The 14,976-nt window shown below is 43.4% G+C and overlaps 1 protein-coding gene across 1 annotated transcript; it reads right to left on the bottom strand.

Moving 5' to 3' along the window:
* Positions 1–1,183: 1,183 nt before the first annotated feature.
* Positions 1,184–11,080, bottom strand: PDCL (phosducin like). The gene is made up of 4 exons (XM_014840604.3): positions 10,860–11,080; positions 8,918–9,097; positions 5,419–5,600; positions 1,184–3,504 (listed from the first exon to the last, which is right to left on the bottom strand). The coding sequence occupies exons 2-4, from the start codon at positions 9,090–9,092 to the stop codon at positions 2,953–2,955; spliced, it is 909 nt and encodes a 302-aa protein (XP_014696090.1). The 5' UTR covers positions 9,093–9,097; positions 10,860–11,080; the 3' UTR covers positions 1,184–2,952.
* Between the last annotated feature and the right edge of the window lie 3,896 nt (positions 11,081–14,976).

Raw genomic sequence — 14,976 nt, 5'->3', positions numbered from 1 at the left:
AATATGTTCATTATTAAATGTTTATTGATTCCTTGCCACGTGCCAGGCACGGTTGGCACTGGTGATAAAAACAGACACATTTCAAGGTTGTGTCCTAAGTATTTTATATGAATTGATTCATGTTACTCATCCCCATTTCACAGATGAGTAAACTGAGGCATGGAGAGGGTCAGTGTTTTGCCCACAAAGCCAGTAAATGTCAGCCTATTCCCAAAGTCCAGGCCCTTCCCACTGTCCCATACACAGTAAGGAAAATAAAGTCCACGCCTTCATGGGACTTTCATTCTAGAGGAAGGCGAAATCTGGAAAACTACTGGGACATAGTTTGTCAAAGACAAATATGAGTTTCTCTTTCCTTCCCCCAATTCCATGACTAAAAGGAAAATCACACAAAGAGGAAGAGAAGTGATCTGGGCGCTCTGTTTCACTTCCTTCTCTCCCTTACTCAAATAAAGAAAATCACCAGTAGTGAGCCCATTTTGTAACATCTTCTATCACTCCCCTTAATCCATAGTCAGCATTTCTAAACTTGAACAAGCCTCAGAATGACCTGGAGAGCTTGTGAAAACTGTGCTGGGCCACTCCCAGAATTTCCGATGTGGCAGGTAGGTCCAGGGTGAAGCCTGAGAATTTGCCTAACAAGTTCTTCAGTGAAGCTGATGCAGCTGCTCCGGGACCACACGTTGAGAACTGCTGTCACAGAACAACTCATGAAGCAAGTATTATAGATCCCATTGTAAAGGCGAGAAACTGAGCTTGGTGCCTCACTGGAAGCTACACCACAAGTGAGTGACAGACAGGATTTGAACCCAGATCTGTCTGACTCCTAAGCGCATGCTGTTTCCACTACACCTGGGTAAGAGATTTAACACTCTAGGATTTCCCCATTCCTTGTCTGCTCATTTTATTCTAGAATTTTTGTTCTTGAGAGGTAGTCAAGGTTCTGCAACTGCATAATATATTTCCATTTCCAATGAGAACAGAAGATGGTTTCTAAAAACTATTTTAAAAATGTTGCTATCCATCCACCCAATAATTCCTCTTCTAGAAATCTAAACTAAGAGAATGATCCAAAATATAGCCCAAAATACAAAGATGCTAAGTGTTTTAGCAAAAACCTGGGAATCTAAATATCCACTATTAAGGGAATAGTTAAACAATGATGGTATATCCAAATGATGAATATTATGAAGCCATTAGAAGTTATTTATTTAGAATTTTCATAACATGTCAAAGTATTTATAATATTAAATAAAACAGAACACAGAATTAATTCCAATAAGCTCTCAATGTTATTAAAAATATTGAAAAAAGACCAGAAGGAAATAAATGGAAACATTGACAACAGTTGTCTCTACTTCTAATAATTTTCCATACTTTACACACTTTCTACAATGAGTTTTTTAAATCAGAAAAACCATGCATTTTCTTTTTGCTGACTAACTACAACAGATATTTTCAAGACCCTTCTACAGTTAGGCAATTCCTGAATAGCCAGGAAAAGCAAAACTGTGAATTTTAAAGCTAATATTTAATTCCAGATTACATTTTTCCTAACCCTAGAATGCACATGTTTTAAATAAAAAACAAGAGGAAAAAACTCAAATGACAATCATTATTATAAATACAAATAGAAATAGAAATAGAAATAGAAAAAAAGACCAGAAAGATACCTGTAAAAATGATAATGGGGATTATTTTGGTTGGTGGAATTACAGGGCTTTTTAAATCTCTTTTTAGCTTAACAATTTTTATTACATTTTCTTCAATGGACATCTATTACTTTTGTAATAAAAAGTCTTTACTATTTTTCTTTTTAAGAGACAACCGCCAAGCAAATTACAGTATATCTACACAATGAAATATCAATAGCCGTTTAAAAAATGTTGTAAAAGATTATTTAATAACATAAAAAAAAAGTTTGACATATTAGCTGACCATACTATAAAACAGTATGTTCAGAATGATCCCATTGTTTTGTTTAAAAACAAACAAAATATCTATGTATACAAAGAAAACACCTTGGAAGGAAATATACCAAAATATTAATAGTGTTTTACCTTGGGTAGTAGGATTAGAGATTATTCTAACTTCCTTATTTTTGCTTTCTGTTATTTTGACAAATTTTATTCTATTGAGTTACTTTTCCAATATGCAAAAAAAAAAAGGTTTTAAAAAAGCTACATTAAACAAAAAAGTCACCTTGTTAAATAAAGGAGAGATAAAGATATGAGCTGGAGAATCTTATTGAAAGAACTTCTTTAAAAGGCTTCTCCAGCTCCAACCCAGCCGTACTTTTTAGGTTCAGCTGGTCTTCCAGGATCAAGAGGCTAGTCGGATCCTTCCTCCTATTCAACACTTCATAATGCTTGAGCGACATCGATGCCAGCAGCAGAGGTCACCCCTCTTGAGGGGGCAAACTCACATCCTCTGGAACCTTTAAACAAGACCCTCGTAGAAAGCAGGGTCTAAGGGAAAAATATTTCAACTGCCTTCTAGGACTATGGCTCTGATTACAAGTAAATATAATGTGCAATCATTTGATGAAGGAAATGCACTATTTATGTTCAAATGACACACTAACTATAGAACTATACTCCCAGACCTGACAGAGACCTCTGAGATCATCTGAAGACAATTTCCAGGACACTGTCTTTAGGATCCTTTGTAAATATTGACTGGCAACGATAACAGATGTCATGCTAGGGAATCTTAAGTAAACAGTTCAAAAGCCTGGCTTCCTGTTTATACAATTTTAAGTTACTTTATTGCTAGCCACAAGGTGATTCAGCATTCTGATTTAATCTAAGAACTTCTTGACTTTACTTGTAATAAGATGGACAACAAAGAACAGCTGAAAAGCCAGAAGACACAGGAAGGAAGAAAAATAAACACCCAGACACGTGTCTTCCAGCCCAAACAATGAGAAATCTATGCAGCTAGATTATCAGTTCAGTCTATTTCCAAATCGCTATCCTCACTGTGACAGGTGGCAGAGTTACGCACAGATGTCAGCACCAAGATTTCCTTTTCTGGGAGCAAACCAAATTCCTGCAGAAAAGCTTCAAGGTCCACAGCAAAGAAATCTTCTCCCAGCTGGTCAGTGACTCGAACAAAATTGCCAATCAACTCCCCGCCCTTGTAGATCAGCAGGGCAGGGAGGGCATTCCTGGTGAACCGACTGCTGGCCCCAATCACCGAGCTCTTCACCCGGCAGAATTTGACAGCTGGGTATTCCGCAGCAAGGCAGATCATGCACCCATTCATGGCTTCGGTCCCCGGAATGCCGTCTTCGTAAATATGGACCATGATGGGGGTGCTTTTCTGTTCTTTATCAATCATGTCTAAAAACCCTTCTCCACTGGGGATCTCAAACACCTGCTTGAATTGCGGCCCCTTGTGAAGCTGCTGCCGCATCTCATCCATTCTCTGTTTCCGGTACTGCTGCAGAAACTCTTCATCATCTTGGTCCTCATTCATCCTGGCAAACTCCTTCAGAGTCATCTGCAGGAGGACCAGCAAGTGAGCATAAGAAGCACAAACCGAACACTTGGGATAACGGTCAATATGGACCAATGCTTATGATACACGAAGCACCAAGCTCAGTTCCTGATAGGCGATATACCTCACTGAGATCTTATGATAACCCCGTCAGGAGGGGACTTTTATTACCCCTACTCTACAAATGAGGTTCCAGGACTTGAGACTATTTGCACAAGTTCACATAGGTAACGAGTATAAGACCAAGATTCAAGCTAGATTTTTCAAGAACCCAGGCTTTTAACTACTGCGTCATACTGCCTCTCAATGCGGCATCGGTTAATATCACCTCAGGAGCTTTTTCCTTTTTGTCAGTCCTGATAATGGATTAATTATTTTACCCACTGTTTTTTGTTGAAAAGACAACAGGACATCAAGGAACTTTAAAAGAACACTCATAATCCTTGCCCTGCATCTCCACACACACACACACAATACACACAGCCACATACACTCTCTCAAAGTGTGTATTTCTTTTTACTACCAGACACATGCTAAAATCATTTTTGCTTTTACAACAGCAGTTGCGGGTGTACCAATTAAGCCATAACCTGCTTTTGCCACTTAGCATTATTATAGCATAAAAATTTCATGTTTCCAAATATTTTTTATAAAATTATACATAATGTGCCATATTTTGCTAAACCACTCCTCTATTTCTGGCATTCAGGTAGCTCCCCGTCCTGTTCTACTGCAGACAACTCAGCAGGACAGGGACAGCCTCTCTCAAGACCGCCCACGTGATCAGGTGATGTGTTGCTTCATCTGGTAAGGAAGGAAGGAAGCGCTGTGAGCAGTGGGCACACTGCCCTGCAGCCAGCTTAAGTTACAAGAGCGTCTTCCTTCTCCCGCCCTGGTGCAGCAAGACATCCCCGCTGCTGTAATAAAGCCTAGCTCTGCATAACCTGGCTCAGACTGGAGGGTGGACGCTGGGGATCACACTAGATCAGAATAGGTGTTACTGCATCATAGCCAGCACCATTCTGAATTCACTGTTTTACTTACCATGCCCAACTTTCTTCCCACTCCACCTCAGCCTACCGGAGTGGCTCTTTCTGACCTATTACGTCTTTGCTTGAGTCTAATGCCCTGAAATCATCCTCCTGGTCAAGGTGAATGACTCCTCACTTAATCCTCTTATCTGCTCTCAGATCCTGGCTGGTATTTCCAGCCAAGAGCTGCTTTGGGCCGCAGCCAAATGATCTCATGCACTCCTAGACATTCATCCCTAGAGGAATAGATGGTCCTTTTAATACTGGGAAGGGAAGAGAGAGGCTGGGACCTAGTTCCAAGGATCTTCTGGAGTGTCCATTTGCTTCTATTGTATTGCCTCGTTAGAATAAATTCTCACGAGTCAGCTTCAAGTGAAACAGCAGCATCACAGGATAAGTAGGAAAATCTGGCTTACAATCCTAGCTCCTACTAGCATTTACTAGTTGCATGACCCTAAGCAAGTCCCTTCCCCTCTCTAAGCATCAGTTTTGTTATCTGTAGAATGGGGATAATACTACCAACCTCAGAGAGTTATTTCTGGATCAAGGTAAGACCTCGACAAAGGACAGAAAATTTACATTTACTGAGCACTTTCAATGGGCCAGGCACTGTGATGGGCATTGTACCCACACAGCCCCGTGAGGTAAGGATACCGACCTCATTTAACCAGTGACAAAACAGACTCAGAGCGGAAGAGACGTCCCCATGGTCACTAGCAGCAGAGCTAAGATGCAAAGACAGGTGTGTCTGAGTAATGACTTGACTCTACACTTTCCCCTGCCCTGCTTCTTGGAGCCAAATCCAACACCCTACACCTCCTGAATCCCTAACCCCCGTTCCAACAGCCAGGACAGCTTCTGAGAAAAGCCCGGCGCTGCTAATTACCTTCCCACTGATCTTCTCCTGGAGGTCCTTCTGTTTCTGCTGCTCCTCCTCTTCATCCAGGTGGGACCTGCAGGTCATTGACAGCTTCTTGATCAGCCTTTCCATCTCCCGGCACTGCTCCTCCCTTTGCTCTGTCTCCAGCTGTTTGAAGCGGCGCCAGTCATTGATCACACCTTTTGGACCTGAGTCGGGGATGACCATGAAGGTGACCAAGAGTGGGCAAGAAATTATGGACCAGCTCACATCTGTCTAAAGCCTGCTCCATCGACTGCACAGTGATGCTCACACAGGGCAGCGTGGTGTCCACACAACGAGGTCCACTGCAGCACGGTTTGCAATAATTAAAGAGCCAAGCTAAGGCCCAACAGTATGAGATGCATTAAATAAATTATGATGCATCTACTCAAAGGAAAATAAAACAACCCTTAGAAAGAATGAAGGAGCTATGTTTCCTTCCAAGAAAGATGTTCAAATATACTCGGTCAAAAAAAGAACAAAATGCAGAACACTATCACGGGATGATCCTTCAAGTTTTAGAAAGAGAACTGTATGTGTACGCATAAAGATTTATGGATATTTACATATGTGCATATACATTTGCATGTTCATAGAAAAAGAGCCAGGACATGTGAACTACTAACAGGGGTTGTTTCTAGGCAGTGGGCTCTATGGGGACTGGTGAAAGAGAACTTGTACTTGTTTCTTTCTACACTTCTGTATTAGCTGAATCCTTATAACAAGATTGTGGCAGGTTGTTCTGTTATTCAAGCCAGCCCCAAACCTTCCCGCCCCCATGCTGTATATCCCTGGCCCATGCCATGTGACTTGTAGTACCTCCTGTGGGATGGTACATGTATCCCCAGCCCACTGACGTTAGGCTTGGCCATGTCACTTGCTTTGGCCAATGGATTCTGAGCAAAAGATTTATGAATCATCACATGTTTCCAACGGCCCACTCTTGCTCTCTACACTTGGTCGTGAAAACAACAGGTCCCAAACAGGGATGCTCCTTCAGCCTAGTTCCTAGAATGAGGACACCTGAAGCAGAAGCAGAGCTGTTGCTGACCCGCACAGGCAGCATGTCACACGATTGGAAAATAAACCTTTATCATCACAAGACACTGAGAATCGGAGGTCACTTCTTACCACAGGAAAAAACACTATAATCTATACAAAGAAACCTTTAAAATGCTACCCAAAAACGCTAAGAAAGACCTGAATAAATGGAAAAGCAATACCATATTCCTGACTAGGAAGACCCAACATCACAAGGTGCCCACCATCCCTAACTAATCTATACATTTAATGCATTCCCAATGAAAACACGTGATTACACATGTGTGTGCAGGCTCCTAAATTTGCTTTGGAAAAATAAGAAAGCAGGACCAGCCCTGGCGGCCTAGTGGTTAAGTTTGGCACAGTCCACTTCAGCGGCCTGAGTTCCACTTCCTGGGAGTGGACCCACACCACTTGTCTGTCAGTGGCCATGCTGTGGTGGCAGATCACTACAAAAACAGGGAGACTGGCAGCAGATGTTAGCTCAGGGCAGATCTTCCTCAGCATAAAAATAAAAAATGAGAAAGCAAAAGTTAGGAAAATAATGACATAAAAGAGTACTGAGAGAGGAGCAACCCTACCAGATACTAAAACATAACACAATAATTAAAAACAGTGTGATACAGGGCCAGTCTGGTGGCACAGCAGTTCAGTTTGCACACTCTGCTTCAGTGGCCTGGCGTTCACAGGTTTGAATCCCAGGCACGGACCTAGCACCACTCATCAAGCCATGCTGTGGTGACATCCCACATATAAAATAGCGGAAGACTGCCAAGATGTTAGCTCAGCAACAATCTTCCTCAAGCAAAAAGAGGATTGGCAATGGATGTTAGTTCAGGGCCAATCTTCCTCACCAAAAAAACCCCAACAAATTAAAAAAAACAATGTGATATAGCACAGTAAAAGACAAATCAGGGGCTGGCCTGGTGATGCAGCAGTTAAGTTCGCACGTTCCACTTCAGTAGCCCAGGGTTCGCCGGCTTGGATCCCGGGTGCGGACATGGCACCACTTGGCAAGCCATGCTGGGGCAGGCATCCCACATATAAAGTAGAGGAAGATGGGCATGGATGTTAGCTCAGGGCCAGTCTTCCTCAGCAAAAAGAGGAGGATTGGCAGCAGATGTTAGCTCAGGGCTAAGCTTCCTCAAAAAAAAAAAAAACAGGGGCCAGCCTGGTGGCGCAGCGGTTAAGTGCACATGTTCCACTTCGGCAGCCCAGGCTTCACTGGTTTGGATCCCAGGTGCAGACATGGCACCACTTGGCAAGCCATGCTGTGGGAGGCGTCCCACATATAAAATAGAAGAAGACAGGCACAGATGTTAGCTCAGGGCCAGTTTTCCTCAGCAAAAAGAGGAGGATCGGCAGCAGATGTTAGCTCAGGGCTAATCTTCCTCAAAAAGAAAAAAAGACAAATCAATGGAAGAGACTGCAAAGTACACCAAAAGACACAACTATAAACAGAAATTTGGTACATGTTAAAATTGACATTTCAAAGCAATGGAGAAAAGATGGCTTATTCAATAAACGGTGTTGAAACAACTAGGTAGTAATATGAAAAAAATTAAGTGGGAGCCTTACCACATACCTTGCACCAAATGAATTTCAGGTGAATCAATATTTAAGTGTAAAAAGGAAAAAAATGAACTCATAAAAACACTAAGAAAAAGCATGAGAGCATCTTTTTTTAACTCTGAAGAAAGGCCTTTCAAGTAAACAACAAAACTAAAAAATTAAAATAATGCTTTCAAGTACATAAAAATAAAAATGTTCTGCCAGGAAAAGAATATAAAGTCAAAAGACAAACAACAAACTAGCAGAAATATTTGCAACTCATACCTCCTATTAATTACTTTTATAGCTCCCTACGAAGAAAAAGAGCAACCCTCCCACTGAAAAAATGAGCAAAGGATATGAAAATATCTCAAAGTTATGAAAAGAGGCCCAACGTCACTCTTAAAAAGATAGCAAATACAACTACAATGAGTGGTCATTTGTCATCCATGAGGATGGCAAGGATCGAAAAGTCTGATAATAAAGTAGGAGGGCAGTGCACGGGGAAATCTACTGCTGCTTAAACTACAAACCAGTGCCACCTCAACTGACAGCAATCTGGAATTATTAAAACGAAAAGTACAAATACACCAATTCTAGGAATTTATACTACCAATATACTCACACCTATGCTTTATGTGACACCAAACAACCACTAATTGAAGCAGCTGGATTCAAATCCAGGCCAGTCTGTGTTCATGACCATGTTGCTACGCAGACATCTTTGTGCTGTGCAGTGAAATGGCTGGAAGCATGCACAGTGAGATGATAACGCTAGGTTATCTCCGGAAGTGGGACTGCAATTAGAGAGAAGTGATCAGGAGACTCCTATCTAATACCTACTTACTGGGCATTTTTCAACCTGTTCCCAGAGCTCAGGGATTTCCAGTACCTGTGTTAACTGAGATGCCTTCGCCTGCCAACTCAGCATCTGCAGGCAGTGAACTGCCAGCCAGGGCACCCCTGTCCCCGTCGTCCTTGTCCTCGCGGTCGCTGTCCTCGTCCTCACTGCTGCTGTAATAGTACTGCAGCTTCTCCCCCAGCAACTTGTCATCCAGGGTGGTCATGGTGCCTGGGGGAGGGCAACATATCAGGCTCTTTGCTGGCTTGCATCAGACAGACATGAATCTGAAGAGGAGGCGCTCACTTGTGCTGGATCCTACTATTTTACAGGATCCTAAAAGTAATCTTTTTTATACGCAAGATCGCAGCAAATCTGTACCATGACCCTGTGTGCTAGGGTTTTGGGGCTCTTTTTATAGAAGGTAAAACTGAAACTCAGATAAGGGAAGTTTCTTTGCCAAGCTTTACAGCAAACGGTGGAGCTGGCATCAGACCCAGGGTTGCCTGACTCCAGGAGACTGAGGAGCTGAGTCACTGTCTTCTGAATGATGGACACTGTCCTGGTACGCTGGCTTGGAGGAATCTACTTGCTGACTGGAGGTTTTATCTACTTTTAGGTTTTCCTACCACCTAAGACTGCTAGTAATTGAAAAACTAGGTAAGAATCCCAGGGAAAAACTCCAAAAAGAAGCACCAAGAGGATGATGCTGAGTCACTGTCTTCAATCAATGCACTTGCCTGTCTCTTGCCTTCAGCCTTCCAGTGAGCGCAGTGAGCGTCTGGACAGAGGGGCTCTGAAGCCCTACTACCAATGTTGGTTAAAAGAAGGGACCATGACAAAGTTTTACTAATTTCCAAGTGTTTAAAGCACAATGGTTGGAGCCAAGCTTCTGCATCAAAAGAAGCCTAGGACATTTTAGGAGAAAGGTACAGCTTAGCCCCTCACAGGCCTGCTTGCAGATCCAGCAGGGAGGGCAAAAACTCGAGCTCTAAGCATCGCAATATAGGACTGTTTCCTTCATGAGAGTTTTATCACCAGGCCTGTTACACAAAGTGACTCCCCCACGAGGCAGGGAGCTCTTGAAAGCAGGGACCTCCAACGCCCAGCACAAGGCCTCTGCACCGTTTGCGTAGCCCACATAGAGAGGGCCTGGATCAGTGGGGAAATGTGGGGACCCTGGCAGCCAGATGGGGAGAGGGCAGCAAAAGAGGCAGCGTTAATTGAAAGATGCAGGTATCAGGAGAGGGGAAGAACCAAATTTAAAGAGGCGTGGAGAAGCCAAGGGGAGGGGAACGGGGAGAGACTGGGTGGAGACGTACTGAGGGAAAAAGGAGCCGCAGAGGGAGAGGGGACAAGGTCGGGGGCCGGCGGAGGGAGCGCGGGGACAACGGGGCCAGGGAGGAGAGCGCGGGGAGGGCGGGGCCAGCGGAGGACAGCGCGAGAGGGGGAGGGCGGGGCCAGCGGAGGACAGCGCGAGAGGGGGAGGGCGGGGCCAGCGGAGGACAGCGCGAGAGGGGGAGGGCGGGGCCAGAGGAGGAGAGCGCGGGGAGGGCGGGGCCGCTGAGGGGAGAGCGGGGAGGGCGGGGCCAGCGGAGGGGAGCGCGGGGAGGGCGGGGCCAGAGGAGGGGAACGCGGAGGGGGCGGGGCCAGCAGAGGGGAGCGCGGGGCCGCTGAGGGGAGAGCGGGGAGGGCGGGGCAGGCGGAAGCGCTCGCGGAGGAGGCGGGGCCTCAGGGAGGAGGGGATAGGGGCGGGGCCAGCAAAGGAAGCGGGACCCCTGCGGGGCGGCGAAGGCGGGGCCAGCGGAAGGGTGAGCAGAACCTTTTGGGGAGCCCGGTAGAGGTGGGGCCGGTGGAAGACGCGGGGAAGGAGGAGCGCGGAGACCGTGGAGGGCGAGGGCGCGCAGACAAGGCTCTCCCACCCGGGCTCGCTGACCGCCCTATTCCACTACCTCCCACCCGGATTCCATGCTGCCGCTTCTTCCCGGCTGACCTCAGAGCAGTTACCCGGACAAGCTAAGTCCAGGTCCCTTCTGGCTGGCAGCTCGGGGCACTTCGGAAGAAGGGGAGCGCTCGGCTGGAGGAAGAAAAGTCGGTCGGCGCCTTGAGCACTAAGAGAAAAGCCGCCGGAGTCCCGACTGCGAGAGCCAATGAGGAGGCTTTCCTGCGTCAGGGCGAACACACGCTACCCAATGGGAAGAAGCCTTTCCCGGCAGCCTAGGGAGAAGCGACGGGTCCTACTTGGGGACAAAACACCTCGGCAATATTAATACGCTTTCGTTTGCTTTGCTTTTAATTTAGACAAAAAGCTACACTATATAGACCCCACTTTATACAATAAGAAAAATTTACTTGGTTCCCTTTGAAATTGCCAAAGCCATTCCACATGTATTTTTAATTGGGTCTTAATTACATCACGTCTTTTAGGACGGAAAAGAGACTCAGACGTTCAGCAATTTGAATTAAAGAAAAAAAAAACCAGGTCCATAACAACCAAACACAATGTGAAATCCTGGATTGGATCCTGGAGCAGAAAAAGGACACGAGTGGGACAACTGACGAAATTTGATTAGTGTCCATTAACTAACATTAGTTCATAGTATCGTATCAATAGTTTTGATAGAGTCTTGTGGTTACGTAAGATGTTAACCTTTAGGGATTCTAGGTGAAAAGTATAGAGGAACTCTATACTATTTTTGCAACTTTTTTTAAACCTAAAATGATTTCAAAATCTGTGTCTTTATTGAGGTGTCCAATACACAATCATGAAGTGGCTCATAGACAGCTTGTGTAAATTGAGTCACTCAAAATATACTAACAATACACCGTTTAAAATAGGGCTTTAATTAGGGGGAGCGGTTCCTAACTTTGGGTTCTACGACCACCTGAAATTGTCTACAAATTTGTATACGTGCATATTTTTCTGTGAACCTTTTTGTTCAGGCTATCAAAAGAAAACTCCCCTCCCCAAATTTAAGAAGAGTTCATTTAAAGAGATTGCATGGTGACTTTTTGTAATTTTGTTTGCAGAATGGATAACCTTACCTTAATCAGATTTGTGCGAACGGCCTACTTGAATATGCTTGTGCTTGGCTTTAAATAAAAAGGCAGCCCTCAGCAACAGTGCTTCTGCACAGGAGAGCTCCATGAATATTTGTTAGATGAACGCTTTGCTTTTAATTTTTTTTTTATTTCGTCTCCCTAAAGCAGGGGTCTCTTTCATCCATGGTGGTTCCTTTTTCTTCAAATCTCATTTTAAATTTAAGGCTGCAATCCATAAGAGAACCCTCAGTTCCTGCCCAATAATCCTCGTTTCCCTGGTCAGGCTAGTCTCCTACTCTCTAAGAATAGCAATTCACATCTCTTCTCTCAAATCTTCAACTCTTCCTCACTGGATCAGCTTATGACCTTGAGTCTTATTTCACCTGAAAAACAGAAGCGATCGAAGAGATTTGTACTTCATCCCACCCCCAAAATGTATCAACGGCCTCCCGCATCTGTACCTATGAAATGAATCACAGTGCAGTGGATCCTACTCCAGCCTAGTAAAGGATTCTACTTCTGCAATTACCTCCTCTCTCTCTCCCCAACATATTTAGGCTTTTTTCCCACAGCGTGTGAATATGCTTGCCTAGTCCTCAACTCTAAAAAAGAATCAGATACCATTTTCCACCATTCATATTGTTAAAAATCAAAAAGTTGTATAAGACTCAGTGATACTGTGGGAAATACATTGCTGAGTGTAAATTGATCCACACTTATGGATGGCAATTGAGAAATATCTATCAATATTGCAAAAACATATAACTTTAACCCAGCGATTCCACTCCTGGAAGTTTATCCTCTAGATGTACTTTGCATGAATATATTGTTTAGTTTAAAAAAAAAAAAACAAGGCGAAGAATATCATTTATTAGTTTCCTGCTTTTGTATAAAAAATAGGAACAAATAATATTTGCTTATATATGCATAAAGAAAAGCATTGAAAAATATATAAGAAATAAAATAGTTACCTTCGAGGGGCAGATGGGAGTCAGCAGTGGGAAGGAGACTTTTTTTTTTAAAAAAATTGGCACCTAACAACAGTTGCCAATCTTTTTTTGTTGTTATTGCTTTTTCTCCCCAAATCCCCCCAGTGCATAGTTGTGTATTTTAGTTGTGGGTCCTTCTAGTTGTGGCATGTGGGACACCACCTCAACATGGCCTGAGGAGCAGTGCCATGTCCGTGACCAGGATCCGAACTGGTGAAACCCCAGGCTGCCGAAGCAGAGCGTGCAAACCCAACCACTCAGCCACAGGTCCAGCCCCGGAGGGAGAGTTATTATATGTAACTTTATATGTGTAATTTTTAATCATCTGAAAGTATTAGCTATTCTGTTCCAAAAATTAAAATTTAAGAGTCAACTTTCACTTTCTTTCCTCTCCAGGCCCCTCCAGCTACAGCTTTTTTCGCTGATTCCCTTTACAACCAGGCCCAAAACAGTTCTGTATTTCCTCTCCTCGATTCCCTCATCATCTTACTTCAGTTAGGCTTTTGTGCCCACTAGTCCACTGAAACCACACTTGTGAAGGTAACCAATGACTTCCGAGTTGCCAAATCTCTGGTGAAGTCTGAGTTCTGCTCTTATTGAAGCACTCAGCAGCATTTGACAGTTAATCTCTTTTCCTTCCAGAAACCCTTTCTTCTCTTGGTTTTCAGAATGCCACCTTCTAGTTTCTCCAGCTTCATTGACATCCTCAGTAACTGCTCTCCTTCATGAGCTCTAAATAATGGAATGCCCCAGGTTCAGTCTTTCAACAACTTCTTTTCTTTATATATACTCTTTCTATATATACTCCTGTCAAAGAATAACCTGGGGGCAGTTAATTATATGCAAACAAGTTTACTCATATGAAGGAGAAAGTTAATAGGTGATTGTCAACAAGGTAAAAACATGGATTTATAAAAGAGAGGGAGGAAATGTGGGACGTCTGGAAACCCTAAGTCTTGTTCACTTTTCAATAGGGAAACTGACTAGCCAGCATTTTGCAAAGCAGTCAGTCTAGGCAGCCTGCCCTTGAGCTGGCTGGCTCAATTCATCAAAGAAAACAATGTTAGTTATTTATGAATTCTCCAGAAAACTGTGAAGTAAATGGAACAGATTGTCTCTGTATATTATAAGCACTTGTATACGTTGATTGAACCAACTCTATGCCATTTTCCTCATCAGAATTTCCTCAATTTCCCACTGGATTAGTCGGGTTCTCCAGAGAAACATATCCAAAATACAGGTCACGTTTTGATGTAAGCATGAGAAAGCCATTTAAATTTATGAGAATTGTAGTCATTGGGACATGCCAGTAAGTGTTAATTATTGTCTGAATTTAATTGGCCTGAGTTTAAAATCATGCAACAATTCCTTTACAAATGTATAAGAAAATAATTGGGCCATAGTTTGTATTACGAATCTCATATTTTATTCTTTTTTTAATATCTGTTGGGTTTCTTTAAGGTTCCAAGAAATATGAATAAGCTAACCGTCTTAGTTATCTATTGCAATGTGATAAATTACCCCAAAACTGAGTGACTTAAAACAACATTTATTTTCTCACAGTGTATTTGGGTCAGGACTCTGGGCATGGCTTAGTTAGGTGCTTCAGGCTCAAGGTCTCTAATGATATTGCAGTGAAGTTGTTGGCTAGAGCTGAGGTTTCATCTGAAGTCTCAACTGGGAAGTTGGGGAAATAGATATCCACATTCGACATGACGTGCATGGTTGCTGGCAGACTTGGGTTCTTTACCACGTGGGTTTCTCCATAGGCTTCCTGAATACCCTAGTGATCTTAAAGAGAGAGAGAATCCACTACCAAGATGGCAGCCACAGTCCTGTATAACCTAACCTTAGAAGTGACATCCCATCACTTCAGCTGTATTATTTTCATTAGAAGTGAACCATTCAATCCAGCCCACACTCAACAGCATAGATATCAAGAGATTGGAATCACTAGGGGCCATCCTACACACTGCCTACCACAGAAGCTCTCTTTGGGGAGACTAAAGTCCAGTTAAATATGAAGACATATTTAGGTTGGTAGTATTTTATAGACTTTTGAAGTTAAATAACATAATT

Source organism: Equus asinus, chromosome 10 (assembly GCF_041296235.1).
Source record: "Equus asinus isolate D_3611 breed Donkey chromosome 10, EquAss-T2T_v2, whole genome shotgun sequence".
Lineage (NCBI taxonomy): Eukaryota > Metazoa > Chordata > Mammalia > Perissodactyla > Equidae > Equus > Equus asinus.
This window is presented reverse-complemented; position numbering and strand designations above follow the sequence as displayed.

Excerpts from the sequence above, each read along its gene's own strand:
- PDCL (XM_014840604.3), bottom strand. The coding sequence starts at position 9,092 with ATGACCACCCTGGATGACAAGTTGCTGGGGGAGAAGCTGCAGTACTAT. Across the intron at positions 5,601-8,917 it reads AGGCATCTCAGTTAACACAG|GTCCAAAAGGTGTGATCAAT; the intron begins GTACTGGAAATC and ends TCCCCGACTCAG. Across the intron at positions 3,505-5,418 it reads AGGAGAAGATCAGTGGGAAG|ATGACTCTGAAGGAGTTTGC; the intron begins GTAATTAGCAGC and ends GTCCTCCTGCAG.